The 16,006-nt window shown below is 40.5% G+C and overlaps 1 protein-coding gene across 4 annotated transcripts in view; it reads right to left on the bottom strand.

Moving 5' to 3' along the window:
- Window positions 1-8,429: 8,429 nt before the first annotated feature.
- pde6d (phosphodiesterase 6D, cGMP-specific, rod, delta) overlaps window positions 8,430-16,006 on the bottom strand; it is a 34,767-nt gene continuing 27,190 nt past the window's right edge. For all 4 annotated transcript variants that reach the window (XM_068593233.1, XM_068593235.1, XM_068593237.1 and 1 more), the window contains 2 exons: window positions 10,754-10,859; window positions 8,430-9,935 (listed from right to left, as the gene is read on the bottom strand). In XM_068593233.1, the coding sequence (XP_068449334.1) occupies window positions 9,854-9,935; window positions 10,754-10,859 (188 nt within the window). In that variant the 3' untranslated portion in view covers window positions 8,430-9,853. The remainder of the gene's footprint in view (window positions 9,936-10,753; window positions 10,860-16,006) is intronic.

Here is a 16,006-nt window from a genome sequence, read left to right as displayed (position 1 = left end):
AACTGAATACAAAACTGGGCGGATACAATAACTTCACATACAAACAAAGCCAGCTCAACTCTCACATACTTTTATAACTAGTTACACAAACTTTTCCACAGACATCCATACACGTTACCTCTGCAAAAATCCTCTATTACTCTGAGGATTTCCCAGTCTTTTGCGTTATATATACAGTGCAGGTACATATTTTGAACAGCAGGTGGCATAGGTTTCCCATTTTAGCTGGATTTAACGTGCCCCTTATTCAACTATGTTACACATACAGTGCCACAAGTACAGGAGTTTGTGTGCACTGTGCAGGGAACACACAGCGCCTGGATATATACAGGGATTAAACAGTGACGGCCAGGCCGTTGGCCTTCACTGTTTAACCGTCGGAGAGAGAAAAGAGAAAAATAAGAGAGAGAGACATATAGAGGGACAGATGTGAGATCTGATTGGATAAAGAGCATAAAAAGCAGTGTCTTAAAGCACCAGCTGTACAAGTTGCATGATATTTTCCTTAATACCTGATGCTTTCATCACTTTACTTCTTCAAAGCTGCATTTCCATCTTTTCAAGCTCCAAAAAGATGTTTCAAGCTAAACAGAGTTTAAAACTAGATTTTCTTAAAGAATTCATAGTTTCTTAAGTTTCTCCAAAAAAGTGTCTCAGAACACCATCCGTACAAGTATCATGATATTTTCTTTAATACCTGATACTTTCATAATTTTAAATGCCCGAGAGCTGCATTTCCACCTAGTTATACTTCAAAAAGGTGTTTCAAGGTGAACAGAGGCCCAAAGTGGATTTTCTTTGATTATGTGTCTCAGAACACCAGCCTTCTAAGTTAGCAATTTAAATTGATACTTTAGCAGTTAAAGTTGTTTATCAGATACAACAACAACATGGCTTTAAGATGAATTAACTTGGTTTGAGTTTTAGATGCCAAATTAATCACATCCCAGGTTAGTAAGTCCATAAATTCTCCTTAGAATTAAGGGGTGAAACCGTCCTCTCCCGGTGATTTTTTGGGTTGTAATGAGCATAAGTCCTTTTCGATTTCTTTCTGAGTGAAGCGCAAATCAAGATTCCTTTGGTCTTCATGGCAGAGTTTTGAAACTTCAATATTGGACAGAAATTCATCAATTTTAAATAGATCTTATGGCAATTCTGATGTATAAGGATTTGTATAAAACTGTTTGAATGCATTGTTCATTTCTGTTGGGTTGTGTAAGGAGCCGATCACACTAGATCGAAACACTACTCTACTACTCAGAAGACACTCGAACTGACACCTGCTCAGCCGAAAGTACAACTGAAAGTATTCGTCATCGAGACAAAATTCGCGGAATAGATGGTGGTATTCGGGACTCGTTGCTTTTTTTTCTTCTGTTTTTTTTAAATATCTTGAACCCCAAAACTTTTTTTTTCTTCTTATTTTTCTTCTCCTCATCCCACAACATAGCAAGGGCAAGAGGGAGACGTTTGCTTGAATTTATTTTGTAAATTAAGTTTCATCGCCCGGTTGTGAGCGCAGGCCCGCTAACGCGTTTTTGTCAAGGCGTTTTTTAAGAGGGTGCGCTTTTAAAAGTCGCGTCAGGTGTGATCACCCTCTAAGATTGCACCTGTTACAGTTTGAATTGCTTTAATTAGGGCCCGAGCACTGATGTAGTCAGAGCGGAGGACCTATTGAAATGCAAATGTTTATTATTAGGGCCCGAGCACTGAAGTAAACCTACATTTTTTTTAAATTGACCACAAATCTAACAAAAACAAATAAAATTTCAACATATTGAGGTGACTAAAAAATTTTTTATAGCGCCCCATAGAGTTGAACTTAGGTTTTACAGCCCATAGCCATCACCCACTATCAATGATTAACTTGATATTTTACACAGATGTTCGGTTCCATCTACTTTCCAAAAAATATTGTCGGTCCGTTAAGCTCCACCTACTTAGATTCTTTGCCATTTTGAATTTTGTAAAAAACGTTTGCATGGGAAAAAAGGTGCTTTGGCTAAACCTATATCATTCAAAATTACCACACCAATCCGACTCGGCGAAAAAAACAATCTGATTTGGGTGTCCGACAAAAGCGGGAGAAAATAGCTTGATAGCGCCCCATTTAGATGTGAAAGCCCATGCTTTTTTTTTGGCCAACAATGACCGATTGACTTAAAATTTGACACACGTGTGGGACAAAAAAAAGTCAAACATAGTACTAAGCTCCACCTACTTAGATTTTCCGCTATTTTGAATTTTGTGAAAAACACCTTATTTTCAAACGCTGGGTCCGATTCTTACAAAACTTTCTATGGATAATTATTGGTTCAATGTGATCAAAGGATACTTTCAACTTTCTTTAGGGTGACCAGACGTCCTCTTTTTACCGGATATGTCCTCTTATGGAGACCTAAAAAATGCGTCTGGCAAGGGATTCCAAAAACGTCCGGGATTTTGCCTCGTTGGATATTTTTGTAGCTTAGCACGACTCGTTCTTTTTTATGAACTAAAGATCGCGTAGATGCACGACTGTGGAGCAGGATGAAACAATAACAGGGTTCACCTTACGGCCTATAATTGCATTGTTTACCACCCCCACACACACACACACAATGAAGCGTCCTCTTTTTCACAAACTCAAATCTGGTCACCCTAACTTTCTTGATATCTCATTGCGTTTAGAAGATATGAAGCAATTAATCCCTTAGGGGCGTGACTTAGTACGTCAATACATATAACTTTCAAATCACTTGGCCTATAATCACAAACTTTATAGCATATGTCAACATTGTGTCCCTTAATGTGCCCATATTTTTTCAGAATATTCAAACAGGGGGCGGTACTGCAGTGAATCACTCAATTTTGGCATTTTCCTTGTTTTCAGCCGTCTCCTCGTGGAGAGTAAATACGATTGATTATACATTCAGAGTATATGATGTTGAGACCTTTGCAGAGCAAAATTATCAAAGGATTTAAAAAATATCAAACTATGTGAGTGCAGAGCAGCGGCAAAGAGACACCATTTGGAAAAAAAATGTAAGTTGTTTTAACTCGGCCGTACATTATGCAATCGGCTCCATATTTCTCATATATCATGAACTCCCGACCCTGAAGTTGATAAGGAAAAAAATTAACTGAAAAAAGTTAAACAAATTTAACTGATGGCATTATTTTTCTGCATTATGTGCCAAATTCAATAATGAAGTAAAAACTAGTCTATTGCACACTTTTATTTTTAAGTAATCTTATTAGAACACTAGAACAGGCACTCTGGGGCAACAGCAAGTTAACATACATACATATATAGTTTATAAATCTGTTTTCTTTTTTTTCTGATCTGGTACTGTTCAATAGTGTTAAGATTCTAAGAATATATTGAGACTTTATTTGTATAAGGTGGATACCATACAGAAGTACAAAATGGATACCATACAGAAGTTGTTGGGTTTTGTAGAATTGTAATAGTCTGGGGTGTGACTATTGGACTCACACATGTATAATAAAGAATTGTTTAATGTGCATATTAAAATACAAGAGAGGGATATGATAATTAATACGGGATATTATTAAGAAGGATCATATGCATAAGAAGGTCACTGTATGTTTTTAATTACTTTAGAATGATTCATGGAATGTATTCAGTGCGTTTACATGCTGGTAATAATTCGAATCTTGCTTTAGTCGGACTATGCTCTCTCTCGGGGCAACTGCTGTTATCCGAATATACATGGCAGTGAATAAATCGAATCATTGGCCGAATGCATGTCATATCCGATACGCTAGGTGGCGCTGTTTTCATTACATGTAGTGGTGATACAGCCATCTCCGCTTGACCTCTTCACTCTTCATAATGGAGAGAACCCCGCTAGCTTCGGTGGTTGTCGGGGAGCTAGCGCAGAGCAAACAGGGAACTAGCAGCAGCGCTAGCTGGCTACATCAGGGAGCTAGCAGAGACACCCACCGAAGGTAGTATCGGCTCGTAACCCGACTTTTACGTTTGTTTGTTTCTGCCGGCCGTGACAACTTATCGTCTCTTTCGACTTCCGGGTCACGACCTGGGAGGGCGGGAGGGAGGAGGCGGCGGGATCTTGAGCATGCGCACAAACGCATTGTCCAGTTCCGATCCGATTCAGCGTATACATGCAGCGTTATTCGAATTATCAATCGAATCGAATCGAGTTATCCAGGGGTGTTAATCGGATCGTAGTCGGACCGCAGTTATTCGAATAAAGGTGTTTACATGAACTGGATAATTCGATTTTAGTCGGACTAAGCCAGTTATTCGAATCCATGTAACCGCACTGATTGAAGCAAACTATATATAGTGTCAATCAGGTAACATGGAGAGTGAAGAGGTCATTTACACACAGATTGGGGTGTTAAGTGTCTACAGAAGAGCATTTGGTTTAAGGAACAAAGGGAACGGCTGGACCACCTGTGGTCTGAGGAACTTCCTCCTGGTCTTATCAGGACAGGAGGGGGATTCAATTTGCATTTGAACGGCTGCAGAAGTGGGGAGACTTATACATGCATGGGGTTTCTGGAGGATGACTGTAGCTCAGAATAGAGAATTCCTGTTGCACTATAACCTGTAGAACTGAATAACAAATTCCTTCTAGGTCAAATATGTTGTTAGCTAACACAGGAGGGCGGAGTGACGACTTTAGGTACCGGAAAACAGGAATGTTATGGAGCCAACTTCAAAACCTGCGCCAAAGACAGACTCCGCCCCTGTGTGACTCTTAGCTAATCGCATGCCATAAATTAAAAAAAATCAGAATAATATCCTATAACAAGTTCAATAGGGTCCTCCCAGACTAATACATAATGTGTTACATGAGGAACTAGAAAGAGCATTTCCTCCAGAAAATGCGTTGGAATGCAAAAAGCTAAAAGCTATGGCTGAAATATTTGAAAAAAAATAGCGGAACAGATGAATATATAAATAAATAGCAAATAATTACTCAAAATATTGAAAAGGCAAAATAGATGGTGAAAAGTATTACAGTTCAAAATCATTTAACTGAACTGTTGAAAATCCTTGTCGTTTAAATGTATAATTGGAAAAGTTGAAAGGAAAACTGCATCATCTAAATCAGGGGTGTCAAACATACGGCCCGGCCCAGACTTGTGATATTATTGGGTTGGAGAGTCTCTACAAAACCATCTGTTAAACCTCAGAGTGTGACCATGAGCGTCACTCTGTACGTTTACATGATGGTATTAATTCGAATTTTGCTTTAGTCGGACTATGCTCTCTTTCGGGACAGCTGTTATTATCCTAATATACATGGCAGTGAATACATCAAATCGTTGGCTGAAAGCATGTCATATCTGATACGATAGGTGGTGCTGTTTTCATTACATCTAGTGGTAATACAGCCATCTCCGCTTGACCTCTTCAGTCTTTATAATGGAGAGAACCCCGCTCCCCTCGGTGGTTGTCGGGGAGTTAGCGGAGACCAAACAGGTAACTAGCAGCAGCGCTAGCTGGCTACAGCTAGCGGAGACACCCACCGAAGGTAGTATCATCTTGTAACCCGACTTTTACGTTTGTTTGTTTCTGCCGGCCGGCTCCCGGCAGTGACAACTTATCGTCTCTTTCGACTTCCGGGTCACGACCTGGGAGGGAGGGAGAGGGCCGCAGGATCTTGAGCATGCGCAAAGGTGCATATTCCAGTTCCTAATCCGATTCACTGTTTATATGCCGGGATGTACGAATTATCAACCGAGTCGTATCGAGTTATCCAGGGGTGTTAATCGGATCGTAGTCGGACTGCAATTATTCGAACAAAGGTGTTTATATGAAAGGGATGAATCGAATTCTGTCCGATTAAGCCAGTAATTCAATTGCCTGTAACCCCACTGAGTGGTGCTGTTAATCCTGATGTCTGTAACCAAAGTGACCTGCACACACGTGAATGTGCATGCGACCATAACAACACCTTAGCGCGGCCGTTCACTCGCAGCCGTTCACGTGCGCGGCCGTTCACGTGCCTGCAGGCTGCAGATGCACACAGACCAACAAGATTCAGATTTTAGACGGATTTGGTCTCACATTCAGTCGGACTTGCTCTCACATTCAGTCGGATTTCAACACGTCTAAATCTGTTGGATTCCTATCGACCGCAGCTTACGACAGAAGACAAGATTTCCCAAACAGTAGACGGTTTGGAGTAGAGGGCAAGTTTAAAATATATTTTTCACAAATTCTACGTCTCTCTCCACTCTACGTATGACATCACCCGCTCTGAGCTGCCCAACACACAATAATGATGAAGGCAGAAAAGGTGCGGAAAAAACATAAAACGAAAACGCAGACAGTTAAAACACTATAAAAGATATCAAAAAAGCTGAGTAGTACAGTAATAGCTGAATGTTTTGTCAACATTTTAAAGGTGAAATGGTGTCTCTAGCTGAAGGCATGGCAGAGCCTTTACCTTTTGAAGTTGAAGAGTTGAAAGCACATATGAAGATGTTCTTTATTGGAAACCATTCATTTATTATTGTCTCGAGCTAAACTTATGAAGAACCTGTAAACATTTGAAGTTGAAGATGATTTGAAGATTTCCCCATATGGTCCCGTTACAAAAAAAATCATAAAAAGCTTAATAATTCAAAAAAATTGAAAGGTCAGATATATGAAAAGTCTTAGTCATCGTGTCCTTAAGTAGCTGAATATTTGAATAATTTAACTTTTTTCTGCAGCTGAAAATATGAAGGAGTACATATGGTCCAAAATACATACGGAAGAAATAGAAAAAGAAAAAGTTTAATAAAGATTTATTAGTTGGAATGCTTGCAGCATTTCAACTAATAAAGATTTGAAGAAATATCAATATGACACATTAATCCTATGATTATGCTCCATCTCACCTTCCATCCTCCTGATGTGTGATTTTCAACATCCACGTCCACTCCACGACTGTAAAATAGTTAAAAAAGATAAATAATTGACATGCCTGTTACGTTGGCATGCCGGTTACGTTGCTCATTTTGGTCAATGACTTCTATTGCTTCCGTCCATCCGGGGTGAGGGATCCTCCTGTGTTGCTCTCCCTCAGGTTTCTTCCCCTTTTTCCCTGTAAAAGGGTTTTTATCTTTATTTGGGTGAGTTTTTCCTGATCAGGCATGAGGTCCTGGGACAGAGATGTTATGTGTACAGATTGTAAAGCCTTCCGAGGCAAATCTTGTATTTGTTATTTTGGACTATACAAAATAACCTGAATTGAATTGAATTTAAAGCCTCAACTTCACTCAACACATCAACTTCCCGACTGGTATCCAAGGTCACATATTTGAAGTGATCCGTTCCACTAGAAGTATCATCTGACCCTCACCACTTGGGACCACTCAGACATCATATTGATTGAGTAAATTGCGATTGTGTCTCAGTGGTAGAGCAGGACCGTCCTTTCATCAGAGCTGTTCAATCCCTGGCTCTGCTAGACAATGTTGACATGTCTTTGGTCTTGCACCTACGTTGCTTCTGTAGTTGTGTGTTTGAATGTTATGAGTACCTTGCATGGTAGCCCGTCATCAGTTTGTGAATGATAGTAGTTAAAGTGATTTGATTGGCTGGAAGTCTAGAAAAGCGCTGTACAGTCCATTTAACATGGACATTCCCATTTTATAAGCCTAACAACTGCATTTTGTTGTGCATCAAAGTATGGTTTACATTTTGTACTACCGTGTCATTTGCAAGTGCCTACATCATTTCAAGTGTTGATTGTAAAAAAAAGAAAGAAAAAGAAATGCTATTTTTGCATAACGTGTTGCATAATGAAAATAAATGATCCACTCGTAATAAACTCTGACACTTTGACAGGACTCACATGCTTCACTTGCAGATACTATTGCCTTCATTTTGGCTGATCTATTTTTGAGTTTGTCAAACAAGATGGCAACAATGCGGAGTAGAAATTGAGGTGAAGGCGGTACGGATTACCCATTTTACACACATTCTCATATCCAGTTGCTGAAAATCCTAAACATTGCTGAGTCAAAATTGAGGAGTCAAAATTGAGGTGAAGGCTATATCGATGATCCATTCTACACACACACATCCTCAAATTCACCATTAAAGATTACAAAATAATTGCACAAATAATAAAACATGTATTGCACCTTACATCCCTCTGAAATGCTGAATAGAAGATAAAATAAAGCAGGATTGAGAAACTCAGAAGTCAAGTAAAAGGTCAGGAGGGATATATTTACATCCCTCCTGACCTTTTAAATAGACATCAATCATAAGGGTGAGCTAAACCCGAGGAGTGCTTGCTTACTTGCATCATTGAAAATGTATTTAAATTCATAATGTTATACTGCTGCTATGCCAACCAAATAGTATGTGACAAAGCAACCCCCAAAATGTCACGTGTTTGGACAGGTGAAGAGACCTTACCTGAAGCAAAACAATAAAGACCAAAAACACATCATGTTATTACAACATTAAATGACTTTAATCCACAACTCCAGTCATATTAAAACACAAGTCTATTTTACATTGCTCAGTTAGCGGCTAAGAAAAAAACAAACTGTGAATTGGATGAGAAGTCAGATTGTACAGGGAAGAACTTAGTTTAGCCGCTGGTAATTTCTGAACTACTGAGAATAAATGACGCAGGACTCCGTTTACATCTGATGATAATTTAGTTGAAAGTTGAGCATTTTAAGTACAAGTGGATGTATTTAACCCCCTTGTCTGCTGATGAATGCCCCCCAAACAAGTGCTTGTTCAACCATGTGTCATGACAACAGTGTGCAGCTTTTCACTCCAAACAATACAGAAGCAATCGAGATAAACCAGCGTCTCTCATGGTGTACTGGAATAAAGCAGGGGCTTGGTCCTCTATCACACCATGTCATGTAGTCAGGAAACAGGAAAGGTTTGGTTGGTAGAAGCTGTGTCCCACTGTAGAGGCTGCCTGCAGAGGTGTGTTCTTCAGAGGACTAAAGCTACATTACAAGTTACAATACTTGACCTCACAGAGACCACCATTAATGATGCATTCAGGCAGTCCTTGTCAGCTCGTAAAAGTAGACATTTATTGTTCAAATATATCCGTATAACTTCCATTTCACTGATAATACATACACATAACAATATTCCAACCAAAGTAACCAATGCAATGGAGTTTGGGATATTAAGGACTACCAACAACGTATCTATTCTGTTCTTCAAATGTATACAAAAAGAGGCTGCATTTCAATTGGACTTTGGAACGGGGCAGCCAATATACTTTGTCATGAAATGTGGACTTGACAGGCAGTAGCCTCTGGAGTGGGACACAGCTTGGGGAAATGTTATCCTGTGTTTTATGATGGGAACTCTTACATGTATCTCAGGAGATGACCTAAACTTCCTCCCTCAACACTGACAACACATGCAGTTTTCCAAACAGAAAGGAGAAGATTACGTCAGGCAAGTTACAAGACTGAGGTTCCTGAGTAAATGCAACCTTTGAGGAAAGGAGAACAGAATTCTAAAAAAAAAAGCCCAAACCAGAGAGTGGCTCCCTGGATGACTGAGGATCAGTGGTAATGTATTTACAGTGGAAAATTCTGGAGGAGGATAAGCAGAGAGATGATCTTGGGAACAGAGCAAACAGCAGAGTGCTTTATCCTCTTCTCACCTTTCCTTCCAAGGTCTAGAGAAAGTTTTCAGGTTGACACAAAACAAGAGAACAACCAACCACAAAGCTCACTTCACTGATTGTAGGACCACAGCTGGGTTTCATCCATATGTGCCGATCCCAAGTCACCAATGAGCCGTTTACTGCTGAAAATCATAGCTAACATTTGTAATTTATAGACCTTGGCAGGAAATCAGCATTTTGGAGGGTAGAGCCAGAGGTTGAGGTCAGACATAGAAAAGTCGTACCCTGGAGGTGCTGACATGGAGGTCATCATCGTAGAACTTGGTCTCTATGATCACATTACCACTGAAAAACAAAGACACATGTAATAAAGATTACTACTTTGTCATATACACAATAATAAACGTTGTACTAACAATAGCTTGAATCCAGAAATGCAAGACAGAAAACAAGTTAAAGAAATATTTCAGCTGATTACAATGGGTCCTAAAAGTGTAGTTTTCATCCCTGTCCGTTAAAACACTACACTCACAAAGTCAATAAAGAGGTCAACTGATATATCTGTGATAATCTCACAGAAGAAACTCGCAGAGATGGTTGATTGTCCAGATGTATCTAAACTTTTTTTCTGGGGAACCACTTTAAAAAAAAAAAAAAGACAACCCATCATAATTAAATTCACAAAAGAGCAAATTGGTGCATAAATGGTCTTCCTTGAGACCAAAAAATGCATAGGCAGAGTTAACAGGCAATCTCATTTTCTCTTATCAGTTTAACAATATACATTTAGGTGGACTTAATACACTTGTTTTTTTTCTCTCATTACTAACATAGACAAATGTACGCTATCCTTTCCAATTAGATTCCATGTTAGAAGACTACAATTTGCAAACATTGAGGCTCCCTCGTGGCTCAGACTGGAAGAATTTCTGCAAATATGTTTGGCGATCCAAATAAATCTTCTGCGACCCAGTCTTTGGGAAAATGTTTCTAACGTGTTCACATTTAAAAAATAACCTCTGTGTCACATGTACCTGTTTTTTGTATCTATTTGTGTTGGTTAGATGTCTCATAGCTGTACAATGTTGAGCTATGAGTCAAGATGAGAAACTAATATCTATTGCTCAAACAGAGAAGTGAGGATGAGCTGATTGGAGACTCACGTTAAAACATTGGCTGGCATCATCTGGGACTCTGGAGCTGCTTCTATCAGAGACTGCCATGTGTTGGTGGAGTTGGGGATAACAAAACCAAACTCAAAGAACCATTCTGGGCAGAGACATGGACAGACAAAGAGTTCAGTGTTGCCCTCACAACATACAATATCTGGTAGGCACTACAGGACACTGTACACCAAAACCACCAGGCACAAGAACAGCTTCTTCCCACTGGCCGTCATTCTGATGAACAATTGAACAATTAAACAATTAATCAGACAATTCCACCTGCACTTTCTGGACCACTGTTTAATGTTGACTGTCTTTTTTTATGTTTATCTTTTGTTTAAAAAATTTGCCAACAAGTACGAAGCGCAGAATCCGGCGTCAAATTGCCAATGGACATTAAAGCTGATTCTGATCATGACTTAGAATCTTGATTATAAAGTAGTCAGCGTACCATCATAACCAAAAGACATTGGCCGCGTTTCCCAGATTTGATCGTTCTTAAGGACTTAAGAAGGCTCTTCTAAAGCTAGGAACAACTCTGGGGAACACGTCCTTCTTTTACAGCGCTCTTAAGAGCACTCCTAAGAAGCCCTTAACACAGTGATTCCCAAAGTGTGGGAAGGTACTGCAGGTGGGCCGCGAGAGGCCATTTACAATAAATAAATAAAACGTTTTTAATTTTGAAAAAAAATGGGGGGCTTTTACTTTGAAGGCGATGTATTAAGGTTCTCGCGTGTACTTCCGCAGCCTCACTGGACGATTTGCTGACGTGAAAGCACGTATTGTCATGTAGTTTCTGTTCTCAGCTGCCGCAGGTCGCAGAGTCGCTCCCCTCACAAAGTTTCACAGGCGCTCAGTCTACCTTCCCGGCAGGCTCGCGCGGCAAGCTCATCATTGGATTTAACATGAATCGCGCATGCACAAATCCGCCGCTGATGCCTGTCAGCAGAAAAGCAGTGGTTTGTCCCTAACAGGGACCCTTACTACTGAACAGTACCAGTATAAGAAAAAAGTAAACTGATTTATAAACTATTTATGCAGGGCTCTCAAGTGTCACTAATTGAGCGTGACAGTCACTCATTTCGACCTTAAATCACGCCCTTCCGCCACACATCGTATTCCTCACGCTGAAAAAAAACTCCAGGCTATTTAATGTGCCGCAACGCGCAAACATGACTTAGTCGCGCTGCCCTCACCGCGGAGGAATCAACCCCCTCCTTCCCCGTGAGGAGCCACTCATCAGCCAATCAAAGAAAGAAATGGGCTACAGCCAATCAGAAAAATATATCTTTTGTATCCGGGTAAGATGTAATAACAGGCGGGACTGAAGCCATCCGGCGGCGCGTATTTGTCGTCGTCATGGTGCATCCCCATGACGACGGAGGGAGGGAATAGTTGCATCAGCCAATCAGCGAATCAAACTGCTGCCGGTCACCCGGAAGGAGCGCTGATAGCGGCTTCATTCAGACTGTTGTGGAACTACGGATACGACTATGAACCCAGACACCATGGAGTTTATGTTCACACGTTTTTGTGACTTCCACAACAAGTTTAGAGCAGACACTTGTAGATATTGAGCAGAGAAGTAAGGAGTTTGATGGCATTTTCATCAAAAGGTGTTTTGTTTTTTATTTTGTCTTTGTAGGCTCCTGAAGCTGTTCTCCCATCCCCAATTAAATATTAAAAAACAAACTCAAAGTTGGATAGTAGTCTCGCTCTTTCCTGTCCTAAGACCTGGTCAAAACATTAGTGTTGCAAATTTCTGTATTTTACTTAAAATGATTGATAATTGCTAAGATACCAAACGCACATCTTTTTCTCAGTTTAAGTATTATTTGAACAATTCTAGCGTTAGTTATGTGAAACATTAATTGATGAAGCACAAACAATTTGAACAAACAGATTAATAAAACAATAAGGCTCTCGCTCGAAACGGCTGTTCTTGTCCGCCTGTCGTTATTCAACAAAAGGCACCGCCAAACAAAACAACGTCAAATAAGGCGCGGTTTGGGTGGGCCCCAGAAGATTTTCAGATTTTAAATTGGGCCTCGGCATTCTTGAGTTTGGGAACCACTGGTTTAGCATCTAAACTTATGGACGTAAAGAGTGCACTCTGCTGCATTAAAAATTCCCTTCAAAATAAAAGCACAGGGTTATTTTTGCCCACGCAAAGGCCCGTGACTCACTGAAAACGTGTTTGACACCAGCGTTCTACGAGGTGCCAGTGCCACGACATAAAAACTAGTGGCGAAAGCCGTGGCATCTCGTAGAATTAGTGGCAACTGCCTACGTAATTTGCGGTATCTGAGTTGGAAACCAGAAGTGAACCAGACATGCCTCTATGTCATTAGTGGCATCTGCCGTGAAACCCGGACATGTCTCTACGTCATTGGTGGCATCTGCGGTAAAAACCGGACATGCCTCTATGAGATGCCGGTGCCACGAATTGAGCTTGTTCTCTTTCCTATTATATCAACATGATAATCTCGAGTCCGAGCACATCTGACCTCACCATAAGACAAAAGCGAAGCAGCACATGCAAAGCTTCTGTAGAGACGGCTACACCAGGAAAGTTTGGCTCGCTGGATGTAGTCATGCTAATGCCGTATTTTGCTTTCCATGCTTCCTTTCAAAATCAACGGGGACAGATCCAGTATGGACAGATATGGGAGTAAGGGATGTGGGAAAAGGTTTTGTGGGGCTTTTGAGTTGGCCTTGTATGACGAGACTGACTCCTTGTACAACCGTGACAAAAAAGAATTACACCAGCCACCACGCCCGGCTCTCAACTATCGGGGCTCTCTCTTCCTGAGGTGCACTGACTGTGATGAGACAGACAGGGGAGCTGAGTCCAAGGCCTTGTAGGTATGCATTTCATGTATGTAATTGCTTAATAAACTAGAAAGAGCATTTCCTGCTGAAAATGCGTTGGAATGCAAAAAGCTGAAGCTTATAGCTGAAATATTTGAAAGAAATAGCTGAATATAGCTGAACATAGTGGAATATAGCTTAAATTAGCTAAATATAGCTAAATATATTTGAAAATGAAAGAATAGCTGAATATATGTAAAAATAGCTGAATATATTAATATAGCTGAAAATAGCGGAATAGATGAATATATAAATAAATAGCAAATCATTATTGAAAATTATAGAAAAGGCAAAATACCTGCTAAAATTTTACAGTTCAAAGTCATTTAATTGAACCGTTGAAAATTCTTGTCGTTTAAATGTATAATTGGAAAAGTTGAAAGGAAAACTGCATCATCTAAATCAGGGGTGTCAAACATACGACCCGGCCCGCCACAGTGTCCAGTCCAACAGAAGAAAAAAAAAAGTTTTTTTGAAATTATAACCTGCCATAGGTGGGGTTTGAACCACTGACCCTTTACTCCTAAGACTGAGTTGCTAACCACTGATCCACAGGCGCAGTTGGTAAAACATCTGATATTATTGAGTGTCTACAAAACCATCTGTCAAACCTCAGAACGTGAACGTCAGTGACGCTGTTAATCCTGACGTCTATAACCAAAGTGACCTGCACACACGCGCGCGCACACACACACGAACGTGCACGCGACCATAATAACACGTTAACGCGGCCGTTCGCGCGCGCGGCCGTTGAGGCGCGGGCGCACCCGTTGGCGACCGTTTACACGCGCGGCCGTTTCACGTTAGTGGCCGTTTACGTGTGCTGCCGTTCACGCGCGAGCACGGCCGTTCATGTGCGGCACCCGTTCGCGTGTGCGGCCGCTTACGTGCCTGCTGTCTGTAGATGCACAGACCAAAGGGCTGCTGCTGGGGACGGACCTGCTCTCCCATTCAGTCGGACCTCAACACGTCTTATCTGTTGGATTCCTATCGACCGCAGTTTACGGCAGAAGACAAGATTTCCAACGTTTTGAGCTATAAACTAGAAAGAGCATTTCCTGCTGAAAATGCGTTGGAATGCAAAAAGCTGAAGCTTATAGCTGAAATATTTGAAAGAAATAGCTGAATATAGCTGAACATAGTGGAATATAGCTTAAATTAGCTAAATATAGCTAAATATATTTGAAAATGAAAGAATAGCTGAATATATGTAAAAATAGCTGAATATATTAATATAGCTGAAAATAGCGGAATAGATGAATATATAAATAAATAGCAAATCATTATTGAAAATATAGAAAAGGCAAAATACCTGCTAAAATTTTACAGTTCAAAGTCATTTAATTGAACTGTTGAAAATTCTTGTCGTTTAAATGTATAATTGGAAAAGTTGAAAGGAAAACTGCATCATCTAAATCAGGGGTGTCAAACATACGACCCGGCCCGCCACAGTGTCCAGTCCAACAGAAGAAAAAAAAAAGTTTTTTTGAAAAATTAAAATCTGTCATAGGTGGGGTTTGAACCACTGACCCTTTGCTCCTAAGGCGGAGTTGCTAACCACTTATCCACAGGCGTAGTTGCGGAGAGACCAGATATTACTGAGTATCTACAAAACCATCCGTCAAACCTCAGAACGTGAACGTCAGTGACGCTGTTAATCCTGACGTCTATAACCAAAGTGACCTGCACACAGGCGCGCGCACACACACACGAACGTGCACGCGACCATAATAACACGTTCACGCGCGAGCACGGCCGTTCATGTGCGCGACCCGTTCGCGTGTGCGGCCGCTTACGTGCCTGCTGCCTGTAGATGCACAGACCAAAGGGCTGCTGCTGGGGACGGACCTGCTCTCCCATTCAGTCGGACCTCAACACGTCTTATCTGTTGGATTCCTATCGACCGCAGTTTACGGCAGAAGACAAGATTTCCAACGTTTTGAGCTATAAATTATGCCCAAAGAGTATACGGTTTGGAGTAGAGAGCAAGTTTAAAATATGTGTATCGCCAAGTGCCCTCGCTCTGGAGTATTACGTCACTGCTCTGAGCTGCCCAACACACAATAATGAGAAAGGCAGAAAAGGTGCGAAAAAAACATAAAACGAAAACGCCTACAGTTAAAACACTATAGGAGATATCAAAAAGATGAGTAATACAATAACAGCTAAACGTTTTGTCAACATTTTAAAGGTGGAATGGTGTCTCTAGCTGGAGGCATGACAGAGCCTTTCCCTTTTGAAGTTGAAGAGTTGAAAGCGGATTTGAAGATGTTCTTCATTGGAAACCATTCATTTTTTTTTTATAAAAAGCTGAATAATTTTGAAAATTGAGAAAATATGAAAAATGTAAAAGCGTAGATTAATAGCTAAAGGTTTTGT

The sequence above is a fragment of the Clinocottus analis genome, unplaced genomic scaffold, assembly GCF_023055335.1.
Source record: "Clinocottus analis isolate CAN_PGR_092001 unplaced genomic scaffold, fCliAna1.0.p SCAF_29, whole genome shotgun sequence".
Classification (NCBI taxonomy): Eukaryota; Metazoa; Chordata; class Actinopteri; order Perciformes; family Cottidae; genus Clinocottus; species Clinocottus analis.
The sequence above is the reverse complement of the archived record's forward strand: the minus strand, read 5'-3'. Positions and strand labels throughout refer to the sequence as shown.